A 27,096-nucleotide genomic window follows, 5' to 3' on the forward strand; every position below is an offset into this window, starting at 1 on the left:
AGCAGCCCTATTATTATTGACTGGTGAGTCTTTCTTTGCTAGGACTGGTTGGTGAGCAAGGATGATGATTAATTCCTTGTGCCCGTTTCTGCCCTCAGCATATATATATATATATATATATATATATATATATATATATGTAAATAGATAGATATAGATTTAAAAACATGTTGATGAAAACAATATGCTCCCTGAGGATTTAAACAGAGATGGCTCTTTTTCACAAATAAAAGTTTAGGTTTGTGATTCTTTTAAGATTCCTTATAAGATTACCTTTTGAGATAAGCAATAAAGTGATTGATCATTTCTCTGTAACTGCAAAATGCAGGCTGCCAGTAAAAGAAATGGCTGAGAAAAATACCTTGCTCGCTTATACTATCAGTTGCTTGGATAGGAACATATGTGCTTGTTGGAATAATTTGTTATAATCTACAGTATATGGGATGTTTAATCACGTGAGGGGAATGGGAAACATGCTTTTTTATCTGTATATAATATACATTATAATCATTCACTTGAAAAATAGAATGCAACCATATTATACTTTTTATATTGCTTGAAAGATTTTGCTGGGATATATAAGCTGAAAAGGAAAAATCAAGCAAGAGAAAGAGAGAAAAAAAAAACAAAGAAATGTCCTAAGAGAGAAAAAGAGAGAGAGTTCCCCTTTCCACTGGCCCCAGAGAGTTAAGTTTAACCCTCCTTGACAGCCCCAGAGAATTAAGTTTTACTCTCTCAGATAGAAAAGTCAAGTTGATTGATGGTCTGCCAACTCTGTAGACTCCCCTCAAACCCAGAGCTCCTGCAGGCTGGTCCTCACAGAGGCAATATTTTACTGTATGTTATTCTGAAAAACATTTTAAGAAAGTGATTTTTTCCCTTTTTGAGAAAGTGTCTCTCTTCATAGTCCTGTCTATCCTAGAACTCACTATGTAGACCAAACTTTAAATCCACAGAGATCCACCTGTCTCTGCCTCCCAAAGTGCTAGGATTAAAGGCATGTGCCACCATGCATGGCTAATACACTGATTCTTTACAATAGAAAAGCATCTTTTCCCTGTCACCACCAAGGCTCATAATCTACCACGATGGCCAAGGAAGGCTTTGCTGCTGGAGATGTAAGGGACGTTACTGCTGTTTTTCAAGAGGTGCTGAAGATTGACCTCATCCACGACAGCCTAGCATGTGGCATATGTGACGCTGTCTTAGGCAAATGCCAAGCCCATCTTTGTGTCCTTGCATCCAATAGGGATAGGCCTGTGTATGTCAAGTTGGTGGGGGAACTTCGTGCTGAGCACCAAAGCAGCACAATGAAGGCTGAAGACAAGGAACCAGGAGAATGGGTAGGTCTCTAATACATGGGTGCAGAGGAACAGCCAAGGAAAGTGGTTAACTGCATCTGTGCAAGGGTTAAGAGGTATGGTAAAGAATCTCAGATCAAGGGTGTCACCAAAGAATAATTTAAACCCAAGAAATGAATACATAAATATTTTGGCTCATGGTGGGAGAATATAAAAACTTGCATTGTTAAAAGGCAACTGTCTAAAAGATGAAGTAGAGCTATTTATGCAAGTATAAATAAATTCAAAATACATTATTAAATTAAAATGCTGCAGAATAGTATGTTAAAAGATAATCTAGTTCACTGTTTACCTGTGTGTGTGTGTGTGTGTGTGTGTGTGTGTGTGTGTGTGTGAGAGAGAGAGAGAGAGAGAGAGAGAGAGAGAGAGAGAGAATGTGCTGTCGATAGCATCATCTCATGGATGAGAAACTTTAGAGTCTGTGGTCATTTGAATGTATTTGCCCCCCCCTCCAACTCATAGGGAGCGGCACTATTAGGAGGTGTGGCCCTGTTGGAGGAAGTGTGGTCTTTACACTGGGCTACTTCTCCAGCACCATGCCTGCCTGCATGTCTCCACACTCCTCACCATGATGGACTGAACCCCTGAACTGTAATGAGCCACCACAATTAAATGTTTCCTTTGTAAGAGCTTCTGTGGTCATGATGTCTCTTCACAGCAATGAAGACCTAAGTAAGACAGTTCAGATGTTAGCTCAAAATCAATACACTTTAAAAGGACAGAGCTGTTTTCCCAACTGCAGTCTGGTCCCAGATTCTCCGAAAACTGCTACCATATCGTGTCCTTTCTGAGAATCACATTTTCTTACGGCTTAACACTCTGAAAGCAGGGATTTGTCTTCAAATGGCGGTACGCTGGGAGGCAACAACACTGCTGTTTGAACCCGCAGGACGGATGCCCATGGCTTGGACTAAAATCCCCAGAGAGTAGAGAGCACATTTTCATTGTCCATAAATGAAAAGCTATTCTAGGCACAGAGGGTAGTTAGTGCTGGAAGGGAACAGCTCTGGAGACGACAGACATGATCTGAAATGCAGTTCAGGAGATCTGGGTTCAAAATGAGCAGGCTGAAGCAATATTTCAATTTATGCCATATGCAATTTCCTTTTCTTAGACTCAACAGATTAAAACAGGACAAAGAATCTATTCTAAAGGAGCTGTGTTATGAAAACAGTTTGCCTGGGTTAAAAAGAGTGATTTTAATAAATGCAAAGTAAAAGTCCTCCAATGCTGCTATAATTTAACTGACAAATATTTCCCCTTCCCACTTGACCTTACATTTAATTCAGCCAGCTTCCCTCACAGCCCTCCTCCTAGCATGCTTTGTATCTTTTAGGAGAACTGGATTTTAGTTGTAAACTAAGAACAAGCTCACACTCCAGCAACTGCACTTACGCTCTCCACTTGCACCAACTGTGAAACGGGACCACACATCTGTAGTGCAGGTGTTATGTAAACATCCACTTTGTTGTGCTTGAGACAGACTTTTGCTGTGTCACCCTGACAGGCCTTTATTTCACAGTCCTCCTGCCTCTAGTTCCCAAAAGTCAAAGGTTCTTTTCGCAATGTTTGATCTGAAGCCAAGTACAATCACTACTCCCTCAGCACTGACTTCCTGTTGACTCAAGCTTTTGTCAACACAGCAAGTACTCTCAACTCACCCTGCAGAGAAGCCACAGAGCACGCACATGTGTGGGAGAGCCCTGTTCTCTAGTCCAAAGGAACAGAGAAACATCAAAGACCCTGGAGGACAAAGCAATCGGTAGAAAGTCAGATCACATGAGGAAAAGTAGAATGTGCTAAGCTTTTGTGGAATGTTAAGATGAACTGAGATAGGTAGGAAACCCAGAGAAAGAACAAACAAAAACAAAAACAAACAAAAAACACCAAGACAAACCTCCGAGGCTTTAACTAGTTTTACCCAGTAGAAGCATGCTGTCAGCCGCAGACACAAAATAACAGACTAGGTCCCAAGGCCAGACTGTTTATACTCTATGAGTTCCTTAGGACTAAACCAGATGGCTTCAGATGTTACACAAATGGCAAACAAAGAGGAGAAAGTGTTAGCAAGGAACTTGTCCCTGCTCAAGCCCTTAGTCAGTGTTCAGAGCCAAGTACAAGGGCAGATGGTTCCTCAGCAGAATCGCTACCTTCTCTCAAGGTCATGCCACTAAGCCATGGGTTACTGGATCCCCAAATTTAGAGGTTTCCTCTAAAATAACACCTTTGCTGTGTACTGTAATAGTTGCCCTACTTTGCAGAAACTTGAGTCTTTGCTAAAACCACTGACTCTTTCCCAGAGCCTACACAGCTACCTGATAAGCAGTAGAATGGGGTAAAAGACCTGATGGCCTTGCATTATGTCTGTTTCACTTAAAACCACTGCATAGACACTACTTAGCATTGGGGTGGAACCTCCAGCTCTTTTCTGCATGGTTTCTCTCTCTTTCCAAACCCCAGCCTCTCAGAGAATCTCCAGCAAAGAAAAGGCACCCAAAAGCCCAACTCCTTCTTGGCCATTGCTGCAGCTCCTCCCATGAAGCTAGAGCTGCTTAGTGCCTCGGCAGAGAAACCTATTATTGGGCTACAGAAAACCTACTCCTTAGCTCTGCCTATTGACTGTCGATCATCTGGACTACAGTACCAAGTGAACTTGCCATATTTCCTGTTAGAGCAAATTTGTACTTTTTCCTCCTCCAGCCTGGGGCTTCTCAGCATCTTCAGTCCCTCAGACTTACTACAAGATTCAGAGTGAAGAACCAAAGTTCCTCCATTTTGTCCTCCGCCTCCAACTGGGTCTTGTATAAGCTATTTCCCGTAAAACATTCCGGTTCTCAGGAATGGCTAGGGGCAAAAGTAACAGAGTAGCCCTCTGGAAAGTACAGAGAACCACAGAATGTCCCCACCTGAAGGTCAGCCGATAAGAAAACTTGACAAGCAATAGGCAAGGTTCAAATATAAAATTTCTGCCGGGCGGTGGTGGCGCACACCTTTAATCCCAGCACTTGGGAGGCAGAGGCAGGCGGATCTCTGTGAGTTCGAGACCAGCCTGGTCTACAAGAGCTAGTTCCAGGACAGGCTCCAAAACCACAGAGAAACCCTGTCTCGAAAAACAAAACAAAACAAAAAAAATTTCTAAAAAGTCCCTAGATACGAGCCAATCAGGACTGAACCTGTCATCCCACACCATACTAATGTAACTTTTCTGGACTTTGCCTTTAAATAATGCCCTCTAGAAGGGTGGGGGACTCCTCTTGCAGTGAAAAACTGTAATTTATGAGAATCAGAGTTCCTTGGATTGACTAGTAGAAGTTTAAGCAAGGAAAACAAGTCCAGCTGGGAATTTACAAAGAGGGGGTCTTGTACACATGATAATAGCTACCACACACACACACACACACAAAAAAAAAAAAAACCTGCATGGGGTCACTGAGATCCTCACACAACAGCATTCCCACCAGACATCTGTCCTTCTAATGTGTGTTCAGCCTCAGACTGCAGCAATTGCATAGGTCAGTAGCTTTCAGGCTGTGCTTTCCCCTGAATAACCCCATATTATAACAACCTTGGGGTTTTAGCTCAGCAACAAGCACCCTGGTTCACCCATTGCCATTTGCAGGAGCCCAGTGAGCCTTGCTTGGAGTTCTGTGTGTCAGTCTCATGTCAGAACACTTGGGTGCCTGGGGTCCCTGGTGGTGCTCTCTTTATACCTCCGTGGTGTTTCTCTTTGCATCTGTATGGATTCCACTCTTGCCTTCACTGAGGCCCCTTTGGAACCTTCAGCCTCTTTAACTCTTTCTTAGTCTTCCATAACACACACATTCTATAACATATATTGTGTGTGTATGTGTAAAATGGTGTGTAATTTGAGAGTTCATATTAGCGATTAGAATGGAACTGGGATTGCCAATGGCCACAGTCACCACCGTAAACTAGGAGTACTTGATTAACTAAAGCCAGTGGATCGACGGAACTTGTGAGCTTATTGTTCTAAAATAAATTCTAGCGTATGGAAAGACACAAATGTGATCATTTATGTTTCTGAAGTAACTCATTTACTGGCATTATCTGTGAAGAGAGGGAGAGAAGCGTGGCTCCACAACCTTCATCCTGTCACTGAAACTAGTAAGAAATTCACATATTTGGGATTGGAGGAATGTCCTAATTCAGGCAAAGACCAGGATTCAAGACTTACATACACACACACACACACACACACACACACACACAGAGAGAGAGAGAGAGACAGACAGACAGACAGACAGACAGACAGAGAGACTCATGGATTGCTCTCACACACCCACACACGCACACACAGGAATTACAGGACAAGTCAATAGGGAGCAGATTTGGAGTTGGCTAAGGAAAAAAAAGCCTAGTGTGGTGGCTGATGCCTTTAATTCCAGCGCTCAGAAGGCAGAAGCAGGCAGATCTCTATAAATTGGAGGCAAGCCAGGAATTTATAATGAGATCCTGTCTCAAAACAGAAAGAATGAAAGAACTCAAGGAACGAGCGTGGGTGTGAGCTTCTCAAAGAGAGTTTATTAGCACAGGTTTAACATAGATTTTTAACTACAGAGCTTAAGAGGAAAGACTCCCACGGCAGGAATAAAACGCCCTAGTGTCAATGTGGGCTCTCAGGAGTGTTCCGGTTGCATGTCTTAGTATTGACCTCAGATACAATTTTCCAGCTCTCAAGTTATATCTCAAAGGGCTGATAAAAACCACAGCTCTTCTTTTCTTTTTCTGATATATGAGATTATGGGGGTTCCTCGAATGGGATTAAAATGATGAAGTATGACCAGGAGCCACAAGGATTGCACAAGGGGGTTTGATTTAGAAAAATCCCTGTAACTGTGAAGGCAAAATCTGATGAGAGTTCTAGAAAATTTCAGGTCTCCGGCTGGCATGGGAATAAGGCCCCAAGCAAGTGCTAATGGGTTAGAATGTTTGATTCTCAGTTGCTAGACTCCAGCTAGGGGGCCTTTCCCATGTCTTCATGGTTTTCCATCTTTCTGTCCTATCTCATCATTCTCGTTGTTAAATGTCGTTGCTGTCGCTTACTGTTTCAAATATTTAATATAGTCTTCCTGGTTTTTTTCTTTAAAACTTCCCCTTGCTTCACCTACCTGAATACACCAGTAGTTTATTACGGTAAGGGCAAGCGGGTAGGAAAAAACATGCTGACTTGCCCCGGAACCCAATTTGATCCCAAGCCCAAGACCAGGGCCAAGAAAAAGAATCCCAACAATTCCTGAGCTTGCCCCAAGATCAGGCCCCAAAATTCCCACCAGTTCCAGGCCACCCTGGAAAACCCAAACCCTAAGAAACTCTACATAAATCCTGCCTTCTACTCGGTGGGTCTGCTTCTCGCCCTAGCAGAGCTAGCCACCCTCCTGGGCTTTTCCCTCCCAATAAAGCTCTTTGATGAGGTTTGCAGTGCGGTATGATTTTCCGTGGTTCCTGGTTGCCAAGCTACCATTTCTGGCCGACCTGTAGTACTTCCACTGAAGAAGCCCTCTCCCTCAGAGTTGTAACGCTTCCATTGGGGAAGCCCTTTCCTTCGGAGATGGAACACTTAATTGTGTTGTGACTGTTCCCGGGACCATGCTCTGCCGCTCCTGAATAGTATTTTCTTTGGAGAACCTCTGTTTGGGCTTTGTTTTGTTTGCTTTAGGTTGACAGTGGCCTGGAGAGAAAGAAAGAGCCTGAAGAAAGGAGGGCGAAGCCCCAGGAAGGGAGGGAGGAGGACAGAGAAGGGGATGAGGGGAGAAGAGCATGGCCTGTCATTGGCCTGATTACTTTTGACTACTTGTGCTATCACAGGGGACACGTGAAATGTTACACGACCATTGAGACCTTGGCACTTAGGCAAGTTCCTGCTTCTCACTTTCCTCTGGGTGGAAAGTGGGCTCAGTCAGTGAGGGAAATAAATAAATATTTCCAGGCGTGTCGCTAGAAGCAATGTGGCCGGGTCAGCATGCAAAACCAAAAGCCGTTTACATGTTTAAATGTATTAATACGGAAACTGTGGCAGGGCACAGCCTCTGCAGCCTGCAAGTCCAAGGGTCCCACTGCTCTCTTGCCCCTATAGGCGTGTCACGCCAGCCAATGGGCGCGGGGCTCCCGGTCTCCGGGATACCGGTGTAAACAGTGGCGTCTCGGCGGGCGCCAAAGCCCGACCTGGCAGGACCCCGGAGTAACGGCCGGCCGCGGCCCGGAGTGGCCCGAGAGTGGTCATGGCGCAAGGCCGGGAGCGCGAAGATGCCTCCACGCACTTCACCAACGCCTCCCTGTCGGTGAGGTGCGACATCACGGCCGCGCGGGGAGGGGTGCAGGGAAATCTGTCGCGACCCCCACCCCTAGGGCCCCCCTGCAGACTCGTTCTGCTTCTCCCCTCCCCTCCCCAACCTCTGGCAGCTTCCTTTGTGCGACCCCCTTGGTGCCCCCACAGGATGTTTGCCCCTTGGTTTCCCGCTACAGGGACCCTCGCTTGTTTGCCCAGGATTTCTTATCCTCCTCCCTTTGTTTCTGCGCCCCTTCCCGCCTCGGTATTTTCTGCACTTTGAGACCCATGGCTCCTGCATATTAACCCCTTCACCTGCATCCTCTTGGGCGATTTTCATCAGCTGAGGGCGGATCGATCCCTACTCCCTCCCTCTCACTCCGGATTTATGTGCATTGATGCTGGCCCTTGGAAATCTGAAAGAGCCATATGACAAGACTTTTCTTTCACGTTCTGGGTGCTGCTCGCGATTCACTCACTCTTTCACTGCTGTGCTCTTCCCTTTCGTGAGGGTCTCAGGAAACCTGTGTCCTTCACTCTCTTGCCACCATAATATCTAAATAAAATGAAATTTTTCTTATCTCAGACGTCCCTTTCACTATGTACTTACCGCACAAACTTCACCTAACGTGCCTTTCATGTATGTTCTAAGCCTTTCATTGGCATAGATTTCGTATCCTTTTGTTTCCCGCGTTTATCTGTATCTAAAGTCTGAAACAGGGCACATATACTCTTCATACGTGTAAACTGCGAAGCAATTGATGTGGTTTCCAATCATATAGTGTGCTGTTCCATTCAAAGGGTTTTGTTTTGTTTTTTAATTTGTCTAGTTGACTTTTTAAAACTTTTTTAAGAGCATTGGTGATTTGCCTGTATGTATTTCCTTGTGAGGATGTCAGTTGTGAGTTGCTATGTGGGTGGTGGGAATTGAACCCAGGTCCTCTGGAAGAGCAGCCATTGCTCTTAACCACTGAGCTATCTCTCCAGTCCCTGCTTAGTTGAGTTCTAATTGTTTGTTGTTGTTTCACTCTTTTAACTAAATTAACAGAAACGAGCCCAGCTACGTTGTTTTCTTCAAGCTCCTTCACCTACAGAGCATCTCACCGGCCCAAGACCTACTGATCTTTAAATTTCTATTATTCATTGACTCATATTGGTTTCATAGAGAATGTGTGTGGCTATCTGAGCGATGGGAACAGAAAGGGGGTTAAAAACGGAACCGATGTTTTTCTAGTTGCCGTGTTAAAAAGGAAACACAAAAGTATTACACTGATGGCCAGCTCTCTTTTCTCAAAGATGGGTGCAAGGATTCCCGAGTCAGAACGTCCATTTCGTCAACGACCACACCATCTGCTACCCTTCTGGGAACTACGTAATATTCATTAACCTTGAAACCAAGAAGAAGACTGTGCTCCAGTGTATCAACGGAATTGTGGGCGTCGTGGCAACTAACGTTCCTGGTGAAGTTGTGGCGTTCTCTGACCGCAAACTAAAACCAGTCATCCACATCTACAGCTTTCCTGCACTGTCCAGAAAAAACAAGTTAAAAGGTATCTGGGAGACCCTCCCCGCAACGTCCTCCCACCCCTGGAACTGAAGGAGTTTTGTTTATGTTTTCATTGGAGACAGGGTTTCTCTGTGTGTAGCCCTAGCTGTCCTGGAACTTGTTCTGTAGACCAGGCTGGCCTCGAGCTCAGAAAGCCACCTGTCTCTGCTCGCTGAGAGCTGGGATTGAAGGGTGTAGCACACACCTGGCAACTGAAGAGTGTTTTTCTGTGAGCAAATCTAGTTTTTATGAATGAAGGTGGTTTATATTGTGAAAGGGTTGTTTTAAATAGAAGCAGTCAAGCTGATCACCACAGATTTCATTGAGTCGGCAATCGCCTTCTGATTCAAAGTGTGCTGTGCTTCCTGCTAACACCATTGCAACCTCAGAAACTACTCCAAAGGGCAGAGATAGCTTGCTATGTTGACACACGCCTGTGCACCCAGAAACTTAAAGGCTGAGAAGGAAGGCTTGTTGGAGCCCATGAGCAGGAGGCCAGCCTGGGCAAGTTAGAAAGAAACAGCCATTCCCTCAAAAACACACAGATCCGCTCCCACCCCAGACCTACCACCAACAGCTTAGCTTTAACAATCCTTCTCAAGGGGTTTTGTGTGCGTTTTAAACTGTGAGAAACACTGGGTTAGAGAACTGACTTTTCCAGGACAGTGTTTCTTCTTCTTTCCTGGTGATTTACTAGAGTTCTAACATGAACTGACACTTGTATAACTAATAAAGATGCATCTAAACCCCAGTGTTCTTAACCACAAAATAGGGCTAAATGTGGTGTTTGCTGTTAAGTTTATGGTGATGCTAAGGGACTGTGTGTGTGTGCACACATGCACACACACACATGCACACACACACACACACCAAGCACTTGTCCATTGGTTACCTATTATTTTTGTATTACTGTTAAATCATTCACAGATACAGCTGGCCTCCATGGACTGAGCTTGCTGTGTGTCTCCAGGAATCTCTATCTGATACCTGCCCCCATATAACACAACCTGAGTCTGAGTGTTGTGATTACACGCACATGTAACCCAGACTTTTGGAGGCTGAGAAAGAAGGATCCAGAGCCTAAAACCACCCTGAGCTAAAAACGAGACCTTGCCTCAAACTAACAATGAAAAGTCCACATGCAGAACAATCAGGAAGCTTATCTTTGGTGAAGCCTTGGTTTCAGAACCATGTGGGTCACACAAGTGTTTGGGTCAAGTCAGGCGCAGTCACTGTAGTTTGTGTGTTATTTCTAGAGAAATTGGTCTGTGTTCTTCACAGATTAAGACACCTTAATGAAGGCTGCTATTAACTGGGGTGCCAGCCTCCAGTCAGCTCCAAGGGATGCAGAAAACTCCACGAATGCGGTGAGGGCTAGACTTTTCTATCCAAGAGTAAAATAAGGAAACCCGGACACTTTCTGACGGTAACTTTCTCTTTGACTTCATCTTAAATAATCCCCTCTGAGAATCTCTGTCTCCACACAGCTAAATTCTTTACATATACGGTTACATATCTCTCTTTACATACATACATCTCTCCTGCATGGCCACACATCTCTACACAGTTACATCTACAGCTTCATCTTCCTTGTCTCCACACAGTTGCATTCTACATGCATTCTCCACGCTTTCTCCACATAACTACACACCTTCACACATCTTCTCCCATCTCCTTCTCAGCACACACCCTGCACTGCTTTTGTTCCAGCATCTCTGTGCATAGCTCAACACAGCTTCCTCTCTTCACAGCCAGACTCTGGACAATTATATGTTATATCTTCAGAACCCAACCCACTCTCGTAACACAGGATAAGTCACACAGTTTTTCTCAGGCTAGGGAGGTCACACTGACCGTCCAATGAGTAACACTTGGTCATGCACATAGTTCTAAGTTGGTGAAGGTTACCAGACAGAAAATGACATTCCAATTCAAGACTTAATGATAACAGTTAGTTGGCTGGACCTTGAGTGATAGGGAGTATGGGCAGAAAGTCCATTCCTGCATGAGGTGTATGCCTACCAAAGTTGCCTCAAGCCTGACTTTGAATCAGCAACAAACACCTGGGAAATTGACCTTGTATATTTCTCTCTAGGGTCAAGCAGTTTGTTTTGAATTTTTTCTGAAATCTAAAGTTAACTGTCTTTGTGACTGAGAATACTGTCACTTTCCTATGTCAGAGTAATGAAAAATATCCTAGTATTATTTCTATTCATCAAAATTACACATTTAAGCAGAAATCATCTTCCCGACCATCCACAGCTATGTATGTGCCCAATAGATGGAATACATACATGAGATTAACACACAAGCAGTGGGAAACACCCATACCTGCTATTAGGGAAGGAATGAAGTTCTTAGGAAGAAATGAAGTGGCACTTAAGAAAAATTACAGACAGGGGCAACTGGTTTGCATAACCTCACAGACTTTGCCTACTGGGGCTCCCCCACAGAGAGTCACTTGTCTGGTGGGTTGACCTGCTGAGTACTAGTTGTCACCTGCTGTCTATCCCCACAGCCCTCTGGGAGGCATAATCCAGCCATAAATTAGGAACTATTTGTGTGGACTGTAGCCACACTTTGTGTTTAAAATGCTCCCAGCTCGCCAGAAAAGGCAGCGCATGCTTTTCATGTCAGCACTCAGGAGGCAGAGGCAGGTGGATCTCTGTGAGCTTGAGGCCGGCCAGGTCTACAAAGTGAGCTCCAGGATAGCCAGGGTTGTTACACAGAGAAAACCTGTCTCAAAAACAAACAAACAAACAAACAGATGCCCTCCATTTTACCTCCATTTAAGTTTATGTCTCCAACCCTAGGCAAGCAATCAGACATTAATTCAAACTAGTAGACAGCATTCATATTGCACATCCCTAGAAGAATTCACAATAAAAACAAATCATCAAAGATACCCATTATCATCAGGGTAATTCAATATCAACCAGAAGATCTAACCAATACTTAGAAATAATTCAAAGACATATCAGGGATCCAGACTTAAATATATATTAAATAGTTATGCAATATATAATTAAGTATATGATTCCGTGGAGACATATTCCAGGAGAGAAATCATTATTATTATAAATAAGTATTTTCTAATATTTGTCACAGAAAGTCACTCATAGGCTCATTATTTTAGAGAGTAGGGAGTCCTTAAATAATTCCAAAGTGTTTTTGAAACAAAAGAAGGAGGTAGCAAGGCAGAGGGTCTTTGTGACATTAAAAATCTTAGGGAATTAGCAGAGTGGGGTGCTTGCGGGACCCCAGATCAGTGCAGTTCCTGCGGGACCCCAGATCAGTGGAGCTGGGGAGAGGGCTAGATCCGGAAAAGTGACGTCAATAGTGAGGAAACCCACACTCCCAGGGATGTGGATTGTTCAGCAGTGACGTCAGAAGAACTGACTATTTGAACTAACATGTCAAGACAGACATCCTGCTCATTATAACATATCCCGTGGAAACAGGACTCAGCAGAAGCAAGCTCATTTGAGAAGTAGTACAAAATATGGTAAAATACTCTATTCCAGGTCAAGGATTTTAAAATGATTGACATATTTACTAACAAAAGCGAAACATCAAAGAGATCACAAAAATTAGAATGCAAGTAACAGAATGAGGAAAATGGCGGGAAAATAACCGGATGTCCTCACGCCGTTCAGAATCAGTTAGAGAAAGACTGGACGAATGGCAAGGCACTTTCTCAGACAGATCACAAATCAGAAATGATCGATTATATTAAACTGATCTGGCTCAAATTTCGTTTTTTTTTTTTTTTAAAGTGTGGCCTAGGGCCAGCAAGATGACTCAGCAGATTAAAAATTCTTGCTTGATAAGCCTTACTAAGCAGATTCAACTGCAGCACCCATGTAGAAGAGAGAAGAGAGAAAGCGACTCCAGCCAGGTGGCCTCAGACAGGCGTCCTCAGCCACATACGCAAGCACGCAACATAGGTGGCGGCAGCCCAGGAGAGAGTTGTAGTGTGATGTAAATCCAGGGGCTGTGTTTGTGTCAGTGGAGTCCAGTGAGAGTGTGGAGAAATCGGTAGCCTCTTGCTCGCTGGCAGCGGGAGCATAAACTGATAGAACCCTTCTGGGGTCGCTATGAGAATTAGAACACAGTTTTAAGAAATGCAGTGGTCTGGAATATGATTATAGGTTTGTGTACAGAGGAGTTAAGAGTATTGTCATTGTAAAGACTACAGCCCACAGCCCTGTCATATGAACAGTAAATACGTTAAAAATTCCATGAAGGGATATTATTGCAAGCATTACAAAGCAAAATTTTGAAGAAATATTAAAGACACGATAAAGTGCTTAATGTAATGTAAACAAGGAAACCAGTAAAATAGAACACTTTGTGTGATACACATTATATTTTTAAATGGAGCATTTTGTGCACAATATTCAACCAACACTTACTGCAACTACAAACAGAACTTATATATACAGAAAGTATATCTGCATGTATTTCTACATGTTAACACATAGTAGAAGGAAACTGAGCATGGTAGTACACACCTGTAATCCCAGCGCTGGGGGGGGGGGGGAGGCAGGAGGATTTGGAGTCAAGGCCAGCCTCAGTTACATAGTGAATCTAGTGCCATCCTGGGCTACATGAGACTGTCTGAAAGAAGAAAAGAGCAGAAAGAAATTTACCAAACTTGATGTTAGGGTCACAAAAGTATATATTTAATTCTCTTTTAAACATTATATTCAAAATATCATATATTTAAATTTTTTAATGTATAGTAATGTTTATATTGTATAACATTTAGAACTTACTTGATATTAAATGTTGATTATAGGAAAAGTAAAGAAAGAATATAAAATATTTGTATTAAGGTCTCATCCCACAGAATGTTTATTTTTTTATTACATGCTCAATAAACACATTTTTGTTGTTGTTGTTGTTGTTGATAAGGCCATGCTAAGTAAATTTAATGACAAAGTCACACTCTAAGGATGCACTACAGTCAGTTTAACATGAGACGTGTGAGCTGGAGAGATAGATGGTTCAGCAGTTAAGAGCACTTGTTGCTCCTGCAGAGGATCCGAGTTGATCCCAACACCCACAAGTTTACCTATAACTCCAACTAAAGAAGGTCTGGCATCCTCTTCTGGCCTCTGCAAACATCTGCACACATGTCACACCATACACACACAGACACACATACATACACGCACACACAGTAAGTATAAAAATGGAAACAGTCATTAGAATACTCAGAACAAGAAATCAGGTGCTGATATCAAGGCTGACCTTGCAACCACACTAAAGACGAGCCAGTGACGAGAAAATCAGCCCTGTCCTAGGAAACAGAGATGAGCCTGTTCCTCATTCAGCCTCCCCAAGAGCCCCCTTGTAAACATCTCATTGCTAAGGTTGCTCTTCTGCAGCTAGACATACAAAGTTGTTCTAAGAACTGGAAGAAACTGAATTGAGGGCCAGATATGGTCTAAAGATTATAAATCCTAATATATAACACCTATTTAAAATGTTAGCTAGAATTATTACAACCTCCTAAAACACTTAAAGCTTGCATAACTGTTCTAACCCCAATGTCTCACATTTATGAGACATTAAGGGTCATTCATTTCAAATCCGACTGGGACACTATGGTGTAGTTTGCTCAGTACTACACCAAAGTCTAAAGACAGTGAGTGACCTAATGGTCTTAATAAAAATGAATTTTACTGGATGTGGTAGAATAAGTCTATATAATCCTCGCACTTGGGAGACGGAGGCAGGGGCATTATGAATTTGAAGCTAATTTCAACGACATAGAAGATCCTGTTTGAAAGAAAACAAGACAAAGCCATCACCAACAAAAGCATCGAAAACGGTTCTTAACTTGGCCCTGAGCTTTCTGTTTGCAATCTGAGGTGGCCAGGAGGCCACGCACTTCGTGACAGAGTACAAACATGCAAATCACTAGGAAAGGGACACTTTCTGTGAGGCTGTGAGTTCATCTGGATGCCACAGTCAAGTTCTTGTCATGGGTTTTGTATTTTAGGCAACATCCTCCTGGACTACACTTTGCTTTGCTTCAGCTACTGCGGCACCTACCTGGCCAGTTACTCGTCTCTTCCCGAGTTTGAGCTGGCCCTCTGGTAAGTCAGTACCCCACACAGCCATCTTCCCCCGTCTTCACTGGAGCCAAAGGGAACTCTCACGAAAATCCCAGACAAGGGAAGCTGGGAAGAATGAACATCCTAGTCACATGATTTAATGTCATCTTTATACTCAGATATGAAATTTGTCAGGATAAAAATTGTGACAGCTGAATTACCATCTTTCCCTGTGTACTGACACATGCAGTATCTTAGAACTGAATTACCATCTCTCCCTTTTTAGTGACATACGCAGTGTCTTGGGGCTTTTTATTGCTACGAAGAGACACCATGACCATGGCAACTCTTGCAAAGAAAACATTTAATTGAGGTGGTGGCTTACATTTTCGAGGTTTAGTCCATTATCATCATGACAGGAAGCATGATGGCACGCAGGCAAACATGGTGCTGGCTACATCTTGATCAGAAGGCCACAGGAAGTCGACTGTCACACTGAGGGAAGCTTGAGAAAAGAGACATCAAAGCCCACCCCCACAGTTACACACTTCCTCCAACAAGACCAAACGTACTCCAACAAGGCCACACCCCCTAATAGAGCCGTTTTCTTTCAAACCTCCTCATGCGGTATTTCCTTAACCAGGTGAAGCAATGATTCAGGGTATATAAGTTTCATCTTTCCCTAAAGCAAGTGGTTTTTCTGAGTTATTAGTGTGTTTTCTGCCCATGTTGAAATTAGGATAGTCTGTGTACTTGAGTTCATCTTAAAGTTAGCAGTTCATGGTGTTACTAGCGAGGTATGTTCAGGGTGGAACATTCTACCACGTTGACCAGCTGGGCAGAGAAACCTGTAGGTTAGACCCAGCTGTCTGTGCTGGGCCTTTTCATGTAACCAACTTTGTAGATTCATTCTCTTCCATCTATGACAGAAACTTCTCCAGGGAGTTGTTTTTTGTTTTGTTTAATGAGAAGGGCAAAGTGTTGCTGGAATGGATTAAGGCCAGTTTTGGACACCAGCATTTCTACCTAAAACATCTAAGATTCCCAGTTCAGGGGGCCAAATTTAACTTACGTGCCATTTTATTTTCCTTTACTAGTTTATTTTTTTATTTATTTATTTTTTTTTTGGTTTTTCGAGACAGGGTTTCTCTGTGGTTTTGGAGCCTGTCCTGGAACTAGCTCTTGTAGACCAGGCTGGTCTCGTTTACTAGTTTATTTTAGTGGGTATTTTATGTGTACCTGGGTTCTGAGAATCGAACATAGATCCCCTGAAGGAGAATCCAGTGCTCTGAACGGCTGTTCCACCAAAAGCTGAGACTCGTGTGTCAGTTGGCGTCTGTCATTCCAGCACCTGAGAGGTTGAGATAGGAGGCTAGCCTTGGCTACACAGTTTTGGGCCAACTGGGCTCCTGCTCTAAAGTATAAAACCTTGGAGAGGGAAGAGAAAGAAAGAGAGAGGGGGAGGAGGAAGGAGGAAGAGGAAGGGAGGGCGCACACTACTAAAGACTGGTGATGTAGTTCACTGGTAGAATGTTTTCAATCATGGTTCATGCCCTGAGTTTGATTCTTGGCCTCTCTCTCTCTCTCTCTCTCTCTCTCTCTCTCTCTCTCTCTCTCTCTCTCTCTCCCCTCTCTCCTTTTCACTCCCAGCCTTACTGAGGTGTATACTGAACTGTTCACATATAAATTATACAGTTTATATTTGGGCTGATGCAAGCACCCTTGAAGCTGTCACCATAATCAGGACAAATGAACTCTTACCCACGGTTTCCTTGTTCCTCCCAAAGCCTTGTCACTGCTCCTTACCATACATACTTTTAACCCACCCTCGGCCCTCCCCACAATCAGCCTCTGGTGTGTTTATGTCACTAGGACTCATTTGCTTTTTCTACACATTTCATAAACAGGGGCCACATAGTCCTGTAGCACGAATAATAAACACCCAGACACAGATATTGGGGTTCAACCTGAAGATCAGAAAAGCAAAACAGCCAGATACTGGCTTTTACCTCTACCTCAGACTGAAATGGCAATCCTGTCTTCAGGAATCACAGAATGAGACTGTTTGTGAGAGCTGCCTCCTCCCGTTTTATATTCCTCTCTAGTGTTGGGATTAAAGGCATGCACCACTACCACCCGGTCTCTATGGCTAACTAGTGTAGCTACTGGGATTAAACTGTGTGTGCCACCACTGCCTGGTCTGTATGACTGAACAGTGTGACTGTTATACTCTCTGATCTTCAAGGCAAGCTATATTTATTAAAATACAAACGAAATATCACCACATATTCCTTCTGTTCTGTCTGCTTTCATGCAGCTTCATGGTTTGGAAATCTGCTAGCACTATATATCCCAACAGTCCTTGCTACTCTGTGAGACAGATATACCATCTAGTTTCGTGGAATATTAGTTAAAGACATGTTGCAGTCTTTTGTGCCATGAAATATTTGTTTAATTATGTGAAGTTGTGTTGCATTCTTTTATGTTGTGTTGGTGGAGGCCAATTGCTTGTTTCCAGCTTCTCAGACTTGAAATAACCACACAGAGCTGTATTAATTAAATCACTGCTTTGCCTATTAGCTCTAGCTTCTTATTGGCTAGCTCTTACATCTAATTTAACTCATTTCTATTAACCTGTGTATCGCCACATGGCTGTGGCTTACCAGCAAGGTTCCATCTGGCATCTGTCTCTAGCGGGGCTACATGACTTTTCTTGACTCTGCATTCTTTCTCCCAGCATTCAGTTTAGTTTTCCCTGCCTAGCTCTACCCTGCCTGTGCCAATGCAGATTCTTTATTCATTAACCAATAAAAGCAACACATATACAGAAGAACTTCTTACATCATCTCCCCCTTTCTGTCTAAATAAAAAGAAAGGAAGCAGGGAGGTGGTGGTGCAAGCCTTTAATCCCAGCACTAGGGAGGCATAGGCAAGCATATCTCTGTGAGTTCAAGACCAGCCTGGTCTACAGGAGCTAGTTCCAGGACAGGCTTTACAGAGAAACCCTGTCTCAAAAAACAAAAACAAAAACAAAAAAAAAACAAACAAACAAAAAAAAAGAATAAAAAGGAAGGTTTTAACTTTAATATAGTAAAATTATATATAACAAAACAGGTATCAAGCAAGAATTACAGTTACAGTATTTATATCTACTTTATCTTTTATCATAACTAAGGAAAACTATAATTGTAACTATCTATTTTTCAACTCCATCAAAGACCACAGAAGGATATAACATTAACTAAGTAAACAAGAAGTGCATTGTAAGCAACTTTCAAAACTCTAGACTTGACAGAGACATCTTGCTGCCTGGACAGTCACCCAAAGTTCTTCTGTAACGTTGGGGCAGTCAATCTTCAGCCTACAGGTCCATAGTATCTAGCAGACTTTTCCATGAGACAGGAAATTTGAAGATCTATTCTGCCTTGTAATGGCAAACTCCATCAGTTTCTATCTTCTGTGTCCTAAAAAATGTCTGGCAGACTCTTTCATGAAGCAGGAACCCTGAGGGACTGTGTCACTTTCTTTTGTTTGTTTGTTTGTTTGTTTTTGTTTTGTTTTTGATACAAGATTTCTTTGTAGCTTTGGTACCTGTCTTAGAACTAGCTGTTGCAGACCAGGCTGACCTTGAACTCATAGAGATCTGCCTGCCTCTGCCTCCCAAGTGCTGGGGTTAAAGGCATGTGTGACCACCTCCCTGCTCTGTCTCACCTTCTTTAGGCAGCTTCAGCAGACATTTTTCTGTGGGTCCTGCATGTCCAGTCAAGCAGTTCAGACAAGAGTAGTGTCTTGTCCAAATGGCTAACAAACTCTATGAGGAACCTCTTCCATGCCCATCTTCCTCTTGAAGTAGATTGGTGCAGCCAGAAATAGATATGTCACATTGTCATGAAAACTCCTAAGTTCTTAAAATACTTTAAATGCCATAGTCTGTAGTCTTTGAAAGGTTTGAAGAATATCTATCTAACAGAAATATATCTCTATATATCTAGAAAATTTAACATGACTACAAGCTTGACTATTATAGATGACTATCTATTAACCTGCATTTCTTAATTATATATTATATTTTTAAATGAGCTGCACAAGCACAATACCTTAATCAAGAACAGAAATATACATATAACAAAATTGACATTAAATTTGTACCAAAAACCCAAAATCCACACCAATGCAAATCTCTATAGCATATCCCCCTTTAAATGTAAACAAACATTTATAAACAATCATTTAGGGAACTTGGGCATAGTTCTCTCCGAACTGCTTCCTGCTTTTTGTTGGGCAAAGTAATTTTGGGGGGTGTTTACAGTGACCTTTCTGGGGGTCTTTGTCCATCAAACCACATTAGTCTAGAAGGAATCCACAGGTGCTCATCCTCTATGGAAACAAAAGAAGAACCTCTTTCCTAAAGCAACAAATCCTTAGACCTAAATTCTGAGGTCATGATACCTTTAAAACATAAATGTTGGTTTAGCTTAGCAGCCCCTACAATGAAATGTTTCTCTGTACTTTGCTCCTTCACAGGCAAATAATTTAAAGAAAATAATATACACAATCCAGACTCTCTATTTATTTTCTATCTTTACATGGCTCATTTTTCTTACTCTATTACTTTTTTCTACAGGTTTAATATTTATTTTATTATCTTTACTCCTTTAATCTATGACTGTCTGTACTCTTTTATATTGCATTTACTGTCTCTTTACTCTTTTTCTCCTCTCTCCCAAGCTTACATACATTTTTTAAACACATTGTATCTCATTTAGAGGTCTTTTATGTCTGAATCTGTCCTATTTTGTATCTGAAATCTTTTTCTGTCTAGGAACATGTCTTAAAACGCAAAACGACATTACCAGGACTAAATCTGCTTTGTCTTTTGGCTCCACCCAGTACAACATGCTGGAGGTCTGTTCATTGCCTCTGAGCGCCATTCTTTCTGCCCCAGATCCAGGGTCAGGTCGCAGCAGGTCTGTGTTGTCATTAAGCAAGTTGTAGCACTCTGTTCACAAACTCCATTTAAATGCTCCATAGCCAGACCTCCCAAAAGAGTCAGAGTTCGTGCTGGCAGAACCACCCAGGAAGCCGCCCTTTAAAAACCAGGGTTTTTTGTTTTGTTTTGTTTTGGTTTGGTTTGGTTTTTCGAGACAGGGTTTCTCTGTGGTTTTGGAGCCTGTCCTGGAACTAGCTCTTGTAGACCAGGCTGGTCTCGAACTCACAGAGATCCGCCTGCCTCTGCCTCCCGAGTGCTGGGATTAAAAGCGTGCGCCACCACTGCCCGGCTCAAAACCAGGGTTTTTTTTTATACCTCTGAATCAGGAAGACCTCTCTTAAAGGAACGGCAGCATGCCACCAGCAAACAGAGCAAGAAGCTGTGTTAAACTCTGATGTGTGTGCGCGCGTGTGTTTAGAATTCCTTTTTAAGCTTTCAGGTTTTATGTGGATATAGTTGACCACACTAGAGTACCAGTTTGTTGGCAGAGGCTACTTGTTTGTTTCCACCTTCCCAGACCCCAAATAATCACTCAAAAACTATATTAATTAAATCACTGCTTGACCTATTAGCTCTAGCTTCTTATTGGCTGGCTCTTATATCTTAATTTAACCCATTTCTATTAATCTGTGTACTGCCACATGGCTGTGGCTTACCGGCAAGATTCCATCTGGCGTCTGTCTCTGGCGGGGCTACATGGCCTCTCTCAACTCTGCCTTCTTTCTCCCAGCATTCAGTTTAGTTTTCCCTGCTTAGCTCTACTCTGCCCTATCACAGGCCAATGCAGATTCTTTATTCATTAACCAATAAAAGCAGCACATATACAGAAGGACTTCCTACATCAACGTTGCATTTGTTTAACTCTGTAAAACTGTGTTACTTTGCCTATCTAAAACACCTGATGGGTCTAATAAAGAGCTGAGTGGCCAATAGCTAGGCAGGAGAGAGACAAGTGGAGCTGGCGGGAAGAGGGAATAAGTAAGAAAAGAGAGAGAAGAAAGGGAACAAGAAGAGGAGAAGAGGGGATGTGAGGGGCCAGCCACCCAGCTGCACAGCCAACAATGGAGTAAGAAGTAAAGAAAGACATAGAATAAAGAAAGGTAAAAGCTCAGAGGCAAAAGGTAGATGGGATAATTTAAGCTAAGAAAAACTGGCTAGAAACAAACCGAGCTAAGGCTGGACATTTATAAGTAAGAATTAGCCTCGGTGTATTTATTTGGGAGCTGGAAGGTGGGTCCCCTAAGAGCAAAGACTACAAAATAAATAAACAAACCACAATCTAGTCACACAGTTGCTATCTAAAGTCTCCTTTTATGATGGTCATGGTCCTCTCATGACAACTGTCTTCACAGTCCAAAGCACATGGACGCATGAATGGGAGGAGGGACCGAAACACCCACGACAGCAACAGTTCATGAGCCTGAACTAAAGAAGAGGGCATGCTTAAATACTTCTGAGCGCAACATGAGAATAGTTATGTTTCTGTAAGTCTCTATGCCACGGCACTTGGCTGAGCTATGCTCCGAGGTGACCCAATGATGTTTCATAGCTAAATGCTCTACCCTATAACACCATGTGTGTCCTTATCACATGGGGTCTGCTAAGGAATGTGTACAAGGATGTCAACGTTTCATTTCTTTGGAGTGTCAGATGGGAGTCAAAGCAAGGGGCAGTTCACTTTTGTCAGGGGAAGTGGGTTGGAAATGCTTCTTGACGTCATACTGGAAACAAGCGGCTCACTGTTCTTCCTCCGCGTTTGACGTGTTTTATTCCCAAGCTACTTGTTAGGTGGCGGGGTAGAGTTTAAGCCCCGAGAGGCTGAAATATTTCACAGCTTCCAGTAATCTTAGGTACACAGGAGCATCTAACCCAAGAGTGGAGGGAGCATCAGGGAAGGACTCTTGGGAAGGTAAAGGGTGTTTAAATAGACCCTCATATTTGTCTTCGGAGATCACTGTAACAAATACCACAAAGCAGATGACTTAAGCAACAGAAATTTATTGTCTCAAGTTCTGGAGACCAGAATTTCAAGCTGGCTGAGGGGTGACTTGGTGCCTTCTAAGGGCTGTAAGTGAATCTGCTCTACGCCTGGGCATCTGTGCCTGGGCTTCTGTGCCTGGGCAGTTCCCACTGCTGCCTTGATGGCAATTCTGATGTTCCTTGGCCTGCAGACAAGCCACCCCGCTCTCTGCCTTCATTCACACTCAGCACACAGGGCGTTCTCCCCATGTGTCTGTCTCACAATGCCCCTACTTTTAGAAAAACCTCAGTGATTTTTAAATTAGAGTCCAACCTTAATGACTGCATCTGACTTGATTACTCGGGCTTCTGGTTGTATCCACGCAGGCTTGACAAGTTTGCCAGCTGCCTGAGGAAAGAAGACTAAGGATTGAGGGAGCCAGGGATTCCAGCAAGATTCTAGCTGTGATGGGCAAGGGGTTAGGCTGGGATGGGAAGCCTTGAAGACAGGGGGATCAGGGAGCAAGGCAAGTTCAGGAAACACCAGGTCTGTTTTCTAATCCCTGCTCTGCTTGCCCCGAGGCTGAAGCAACTTCCGCATTTTGGTGTGTTTCTGTTTTCCACCCCTCTAGCAAAGGACCTAGCTGGCAGGATTTGAGGCTATTTTCTCAAATGTGCAAATCAAGTGCTTGATTTTAAAAAGATTTTTTAATTCCAGTAAATGATCTGCTGTCATCAGTGAGGACCTGGTACAATCGTGCAATATTAGACATACATAGTATTTCATTTCTTAGAGGATTCATTTAAATACAATCATTTAAAAATTTTTGGTTTGTGTCATAGGCTATATAAATTATATCACAAATTATGCTTCAGTTGATGTAAGTTGTCTTATTATAAGATTTTTCCAAGACATAAAATTAAAACAAACTAATTTTTCCTCGAATGCTGCTTCCCTCTAAGGAACTGGGAATCCGGTGTCATCTTGTGCAAGAAGTCACATCCTGGAATGGACGTGAGCCAGATGTCCTTCAACCCCATGAACTGGCATCAAATGTGTTTGTCAAGTTCAAGCATAGTGAGCGTGTGGACCATTGAGAGAAGTAACCAGGACCATCACTTCAAGATGAGGTGGGGGCCCATGCTGTTCCACAACCACATGGTCTTCATTTGCATTCACAGCCATTTCTGGGCCTTTTTGATGAATTAAGTGGCTTCAAACAATACTCACAAGCATGGCCACACACACACAGCTTATTATAAATTACAACAGTACTCAGCATCTGTAATAAGCTTGGAGTGCCTGCTCACACTTCAGATTCTCTTTGACTTCCCAAGTCCTCTATGAGTTTTTTCCAGCATGTTTAATTTTGCAAAATTTGATTTACTCAAATTAATATATTTTTAAATTTATCTCTCATATATTACATCCCTATCACAGTTCCCCCCTCCCCTCTCTACCCTCCTCCCTTCCTCCAGCCTTCCCCCACCACTCCTCTGTCTCCCCTCAGAAAAGAGCAGGCCTCCCAGGGACATCAACCAAACACGGCATAATATGTCACTATAATGCCAACTACATGCTATCAAACCAAGTCTTCAAGAGGCAACACAGAGGGAGTAAAAGGGTCCCATGAGTAGGCAAAAAAGTCAGTGACCGCCCCCCCATACTGCTCCACATCCTCTCAAGCATAAGCTGGCACCTGTGTTTTTGACTTTATCCATTCTGACAGGTGTAAGATGTAATCTCAAAGTCATTTTGATTTGTATTTCCCTGATGGTTAAGGATGTTAAATATTTCTTTAAGTGTTTCTTGTCCATTTGAGTTTCTTCTGTTGGGAATTTTCTGTGTAGATATGCACCCCATTTTTGTTGTATTATTTAGTTTGTTCATGTCTAGTTTCCTGAATTCTTTATATATTTTGGATATTAGCCATCCACATCTGTCAGATGTGGAGTTGAAAATCTTTCCCATCCTGTGATCTGCCTTTTTGTCCTATTAGTGTCCTTTGCCTTACAGAAGCTTTTCAGTTTCATGAGATCCCATTTATTAATTGTTTATCTTAGTACCTGTGCTATTGATATTCTGTTCAGTAAGTTGTCTCCCGTGTCAATGTGTTCAAAGCTGTTCTGTAGCATGAATAATAAAAACCTAAAGACAGAATTGGGGTTCAACCTGAAAACCAGAAAAGCAAAGCAGCCAAGCCACTAGAGAAGTCTTACCTCTACCAAGGTTGGCTGACTGCAGACTAAGCCATTTAAGACTCTCTCTCCTCCCATTTTATCTTTCCCCTAGTGCTGGGATTAAAGGCATGACACCCTAGTACTAAAATTAAAGCTATAGGCCGCCACCACCTGGATTTGTTTCTACATTGATCTTGTGTAGCCCAGGGTAGCTTTGAACTCACAGAGTTCTGCCTCTGTTTCCCCAAATCCTGGGATTAAAGGTGTGTGTCACCATTACCTGAACTCTAGTGGCTTTAGCTTTGCCTCTGGTCTTCAGGAAAGATTTATTTATTAAAATACAAATAATATACACTACTACTCTGTTCCCCACTTTCTCTTCTATCCGGCTCAGGGTTTCTGGTTTCTATATTAGGGTCTTTGATCCTTGGACTTGAGTTTTGTACAGGATGGTAGTTATGGATCTGTTTACATTCTTCTACATACCAATATCCAGTTAGACTAGCACCATTTGTTGAAGGTGCTTTCTTTTTTCCATTGTACATTTCTGGATTCTTTATCAAAAATCAAGTGTCCGTAGGTGTGTAGATTGACATCTGGATCTCCAATTCAACTCTATTGATCAGTGTGTCTGTTTTTATGCCAATACCATGTGGCTTTTACTACTATATCTCTGAAGTACAGCTTAAAATCAAGAATAGTGATACCTCCAGTTCTTTTGTTTTATAGGATTGTTTTAACTATTCTGGTTTGTTTGTTTGCTTGCTTTCTTGTTTGTTTGGTCTTTCCTTTTGAAGTTGAGTACTGTTCTTTCAAGATCTGTAAAGAATTGTATAACTGGAGGTTTCTTTTCCTGCCCAGTCCAATAGCCACTTTTAAAATGACCACTCTGAGGCTTAATATTAATTACAAACTGCTTGGCCTATTAGCTCAGGCTTATCATTAACTAGCTCTTACAACTTAAATTAACCTATTTCTATTATTCTATATTTAACCACAAGGATTGTGGCTTGTTACCTCATATCATGCTTCTCTGGAGGCTGATGGCATCTCCCTGACTCTGCCTTCTTTCTCCCTATATTTAGTTTGGCTTTCCTGCCTAGCTGTATTCTGCCCTGCTATAGGCCAAAGCAACTTCTTTATTAATCATTGGTAATAAAACATATTCACAGCATACAGAGGGACATCCCACATCAGAATTTTGTTGAAATTTTGATGGGAATTGCATTAAATCTGTAGATTGTTTTTGATAGGATACCATTTTTATTATGTGAAACCTACTGATCCATGAGCATAGGAGGTCTTTCCATTTTCTGATATCTTCTTCAATTTCCTTCTTCAAAGACTTGAAGTTTTTATAACACAGTTCTTTCACTTGCTTGAGTGTAACTAGAGTTACCCCAAGATATTTCAGATTTTTCATGGCTATAATAAAGGGTGGTGTTTCCCTTATTTCTTTCTCAGGTCATTTGTCATTTGTATATAGGAGGGTTACTTTTTTTAATGGTACTCTGATAACTGAGCACAGTTTCTTTTTAAAAAATATTTATTTATTTATTATGTATATAATATTTTGTCTACATGTATTCCTGCAGGCCAGAAGAGGGCACCAGACCTTATTACTGATGGTTGTAAGCCACCATGTGGTTGCTGGGAATTGAACTTAGGACCTTTGGAAGAACAGGCAATGCTCTTAACCGCTGAGCCATCTCTCCAGCCCCCATACTTTTTTTTTTAAAGTTAATCTTGTATCCAGCCACTTTACTGAAGGTGTTCCTCAGCTGGAGGAGTGCTCTGGTAGAATTGTGGGGGTCACTTGTGTATACTATCATATCATCTGCAAATAGCAATACTTTGACTTCTTTCTTTTCAATTTGTATCCTCTTGATCTCCTTCAGTTGACTTATTGCTCCAGCTAGAACTTTGAATACTCTATTGAATAGATATGGAGAGAATGGACAGCCCTATCTTGTTCCTGATTTTAGTGGAATTGCTTTGGGCTTCTCTCATTTAATTTGACGTTGCCTGTTGTCTTCTGAAAGTTGTCTTTATTATGTTTAGGTATGTTCTTTGTGTCCCTGATCCCTCCAAGACTTTCATGATGAAGGAGTTGTATTCTGTTGGCAATGCTTGTGTCTGTAGTTCCTGTTCACTTACCCAGATTTCCCAGTTCCAGAAGTTCCTCAGTTTGTGAGTTATTTTTTTTTCTGCTTTTATTTCAGTTTTCAGATCTTGAATAGTTTTCTATCACCCATTTGCTTTTTTCTTGGTGTTCTTTAAGGAATTTATTGATTCCTCCAAATTTTTGGTTGTCTTTTCTTCAATTTCTTTAACAGAGTTTTTATTTTCTCTCTTTAAGGACCTCTATCACTATCATAATGTTGTTTTTAAGGTCTTTTTCTTGTGGTTCAGCTGAGCTGGAATATTCAGGCCTTACTGTAGCAGGATAGCTGGAGCCTGTTGGTGCCGTACCACCCTGGCTGTTGTTGATTGCATTCTTATACTGGCACTTAGGCATCTGGGTTTGGGCGTTATAGATCCAGGTACTGCTTTCTGAGTTTTTCTTTGTTGATATGTGTATTGTTCCTTGGTTTCTGTTTCCTCTTTGGTTTTCTAGTCTTTGTGGCCCGGATTTCTGGTAGTTGGTGTGACCTTTGATCAAATTGGGAGCTGACTTTCTGGGGTTAGCTTGGCCTTTGTGACAGCAG

The 27,096-nt window shown here is 42.3% G+C and overlaps 1 protein-coding gene and 1 pseudogene across 1 annotated transcript in view; both read left to right on the forward strand.

Annotated features, from left to right (window-relative positions):
- Positions 1-1,088: 1,088 nt before the first annotated feature.
- Positions 1,089-1,478, forward strand: LOC130880452 (40S ribosomal protein S12-like; annotated as a pseudogene).
- Positions 1,479-7,568: 6,090 nt separating this feature from the next.
- The window catches only part of Cfap43 (cilia and flagella associated protein 43), an 84,214-nt gene continuing 64,686 nt past the window's right edge, over positions 7,569-27,096 (forward strand). The window contains exons 1-4 of the mRNA XM_057779909.1: positions 7,569-7,665; positions 8,944-9,197; positions 15,204-15,300; positions 23,171-23,338. Coding sequence (XP_057635892.1) covers positions 7,601-7,665; positions 8,944-9,197; positions 15,204-15,300; positions 23,171-23,338 — 584 coding nt within the window. The 5' untranslated portion in view covers positions 7,569-7,600. The remainder of the gene's footprint in view (positions 7,666-8,943; positions 9,198-15,203; positions 15,301-23,170; positions 23,339-27,096) is intronic.

The sequence above is a fragment of the Chionomys nivalis genome, chromosome 8 (assembly GCF_950005125.1).
Source record: "Chionomys nivalis chromosome 8, mChiNiv1.1, whole genome shotgun sequence".
In the NCBI taxonomy this organism is placed as follows: domain Eukaryota; kingdom Metazoa; phylum Chordata; class Mammalia; order Rodentia; family Cricetidae; genus Chionomys; species Chionomys nivalis.